This window comes from Humulus lupulus, chromosome 4, assembly GCF_963169125.1.
Source record: "Humulus lupulus chromosome 4, drHumLupu1.1, whole genome shotgun sequence".
Classification (NCBI taxonomy): domain Eukaryota; kingdom Viridiplantae; phylum Streptophyta; class Magnoliopsida; order Rosales; family Cannabaceae; genus Humulus; species Humulus lupulus.
The window spans coordinates 199981246-199984434 of NC_084796.1; the positions used below are offsets into that span (position 1 = coordinate 199981246).

General features: G+C 37.5%; 1 protein-coding gene and 1 non-coding gene across 2 annotated transcripts; one reads left to right on the forward strand and one right to left on the reverse strand.

Annotated features, from left to right (window-relative positions):
* Positions 1-1515: 1515 nt before the first annotated feature.
* LOC133833751 (small nucleolar RNA R71) lies at positions 1516-1622 on the reverse strand. The gene has a single exon (XR_009893114.1). It is a non-coding gene; the product is annotated as a small nucleolar RNA R71 (small nucleolar RNA).
* A 58-nt stretch (positions 1623-1680) lies between these two features.
* LOC133832796 (uncharacterized) lies at positions 1681-2820 on the forward strand. Its single transcript, XM_062263090.1, has one exon. The coding sequence runs from the start codon at positions 1681-1683 to the stop codon at positions 2818-2820; it is 1140 nt and encodes a 379-aa protein (XP_062119074.1).
* The last annotated feature ends 369 nt before the right edge of the window (positions 2821-3189 follow it).

Consider the following 3189-nt stretch of genomic DNA (forward strand, 5'->3'; position numbering starts at 1 on the left):
CAAGGGCTTTTGCGGAGATCACGCTGGTGGGCAGAGCCTTTCAAAAAATATCTTAAGGTAAGGATACTTTTGGCCCACCATGAATGGAGACGCGATGGATTATGTCAAGAAATGCGACAAGTTCCAGCACTTCGCCAACATCCCCAGAGCGCCTCCAAATGTTATGAATTTTTCAATTTCTTGTTAGGTGGCCAACTAATTGAGGTTTTACATTATTCAATTGTCATCTTAGAATTTCTACTCATTTAATAGTTTAGAATTCTAAGTGTAAGTGATAAATTGCAATTGATAGTGATGTCAAAAGAATTGTTGATTGTGATGAAAAATAGAACCTAGGTTAAATGAATTATATGCTTCATTAATTTATTACCTAGATTAACTTGTCTCCATAGGACATAATGCTTTAGATAAGTTAAATAGATTGTATGCTTCATAGATTTATTGCTTAGCTAAAAGAGTTAATTATTGAGCGCTTCGCCTTGATTACTTGTAATAGGGAGACTGGGATAATTGTCTACTTCAGCATTATCTGTGGGGTTAATAGTTTAATTGAGAAATTGGAATAATATTTATTATTAGTTATTGGGAATAATTGTTGACGGTAGAGATTAACCTTTAACTATTTCTTAATATCCTAATATCAATCTTTATTTGCTTTCTAGTTTGTGTGATTTAATTTTGAGTTCAAATTTTAAATCCCCATTTTAAGACTCAGTGCTAATTATCGAATAATAAAGTGAATGATAGTCGTCGTGGGTTCAACCTATGCTTGCTATTATACTAAAATAATTGGAAGTATTGAAAGAAAAATAATTGTTAAATTTGTTGTGGTATATGACACGCGTCAAATTTTAGGCGCCGTTGCCAGGGACTATTGTTATTCTCTTTATTATTCAAAGTTATTTGTTTGCGACTAGTTATTTTTTACTATGGAATTGTCAAGTGCATATGTCTGGTGAGGACGATACACAAGATCGACTACAAAAGATTAAAGATTATCTAGAGGCATCGTCCGCATCACACTCTTCTAGAACTATCACTGATAATCCACTCTTTCAGTGTAATTATCAATGTGCAGAGTCTGTAAAAGAGCCATTACCGTCTAACAGTACATTTGATTCAAACGATTCAGTTCGATCCTATAGAACAATGGCCCAGCAAAGGAATTTGAAAGAGTTGGCAGCGCCAGATCTTGATCAACAACCTCTTTGCATCCAGTATCCACCTTTGGATGTTAACTTTGAGTTGAAGTTGGGCTTCATCCACTTATTTCCTTCTTCCCATGGGCTGCCCGGTGAGGACCCAAATAAACATTTGAAGGAGTTTCATATTGTCTGTTCTAGTATGAAACCTACTGCAGTGACTAAATAACAAATTAAGCTGCGAGCTTTTCCTTTCTCCCTGAAGGATTCAGCTAAAGAGTGGTTGTACTATCTTCCACCTGGTACTATTGAAAGCTAGAATGGTATGAAGACTATGTTTCTGGAACGATATTTTCCAGCATCTAAAGTTGGAAGCATAATGAAAGAGATCTGCGGTATAAGACAATATACAGGGGAGTCTTTGTATGAATATTGGGAGAGATTTAAGCGGTTGTGTGCTAGTTGTCCTCATCATCAGATAAGTGAACAACTCCTCATCCAGTACTTTTATGAAGGATTATAATCACTGGATAGGAGTATGATTGATTCAGCCAGTGGGGGTGCACTAGTTGATAAGACTCCTGCTACAGCTAGGAGCTTGATTTCTAATATGGCTACCAACTCACAACAGTTTGGCATTCGCCAAGATCCTACTCCGCCACCTGAATCAGCTAATGGAGTGAGTACCTCTAATTCTAATCAGCTTGGTCAACAATTAGCTCAATTAACTGCAATGGTACAACAACTTGCTTTAGGCCAACAAGTGCGGCCATGTGGAATATGTCAGGTTGTGGAGCATGCTACTGATACTTTCTCTACTTTATTTGAGGGAGAGACTGAGGGTGTTAATGCTGTAGGTAATTACCCAAGTCATTTAAACCAAACTTACTATGAACCTTTTTCACAAACTTATAATCCTGGCTGGCGTGATCATCCAAATCTTCGTTATGGGAATCAACAACAAGTTGCTTCACAGTCTACATCAGTGAGACCACCTGGTTTCACTTTTCAACAGCGGTCTCAACATAATTTTTTACCCAGACCATCGCAAGCACCGCACAATGCTCCACCACCAAGTGCCAAACCTTCCAGTAAAGATTTAATCAATGTTATTGCTACAAATATGCTTCAGTTTCAACAAACTACCCAAGCGTCCATAAAAAGTTTGGAGAAACGGGTGGGACAACTAGTGGCATCATATAATAGGTTGGAAGCTCATGTTTCTAATAAATTTCCTTCACAACCTGAGAGTAATCCCAAGGAGAATGTAAGTGCGCTAAATTTGCAAACTGGTATACAATATAAGCCACCCACACAACCTTCATCGCCAGCTCCAATGCAAAAGCAAGTAGTAGACAACTCCATCCATGATGAACCATCAATGAAGAAAAAGTCACATAAAACAACTATGCTAACCTATGTCCCTCGTCCGCCTTTTCCAAGCAGATTGAAAAAATATAAGAAAGAGGCAGCTAACAAGAAAATTCTTGAGACTTTTCGCAAAGTTGAGGTAAGCATTCCATTACTTGATGCTATTAAACAAGTGCCACATTCTTCTAAATTTTTGAAGGAGTTGTACACGAATAAGAAGAAATTGAATGGTGATGAAAAGATAAGTGTGGGGGAGAACGTCTGTAATAACCCAAAAGCACTAATATGCCTTAAGGGCCTTGATTAGTGTGCCGGGAGGGCATAATTAGTTTATGTGTGAATTTATTGATATAATGCATGATTATATGATAAGCATGCTTGTATGATTATATGAATGTAAATGTGGTTAAATGTTATATTTCTGAGAACAACATTATTATGTGGGTAAGTCTGCAGCGTGCGACTTGAGGCAATCTTAGGGAGCCAGTTAGCGGGAAAGTCACAACGGGGCTTAATTTTTCACTTCGGGCAAGTCAAGGGGTATTTCAAGAATTAGATGATTATTTGGGTTATCGAGTTATGGAAATAAATATATGGATATATATTTGAGGTTAGGAAGCTTAGGCAGGAATATTGGGGAATTTTACCATTTTTCCCTCGGGGACATTTCTGGCAC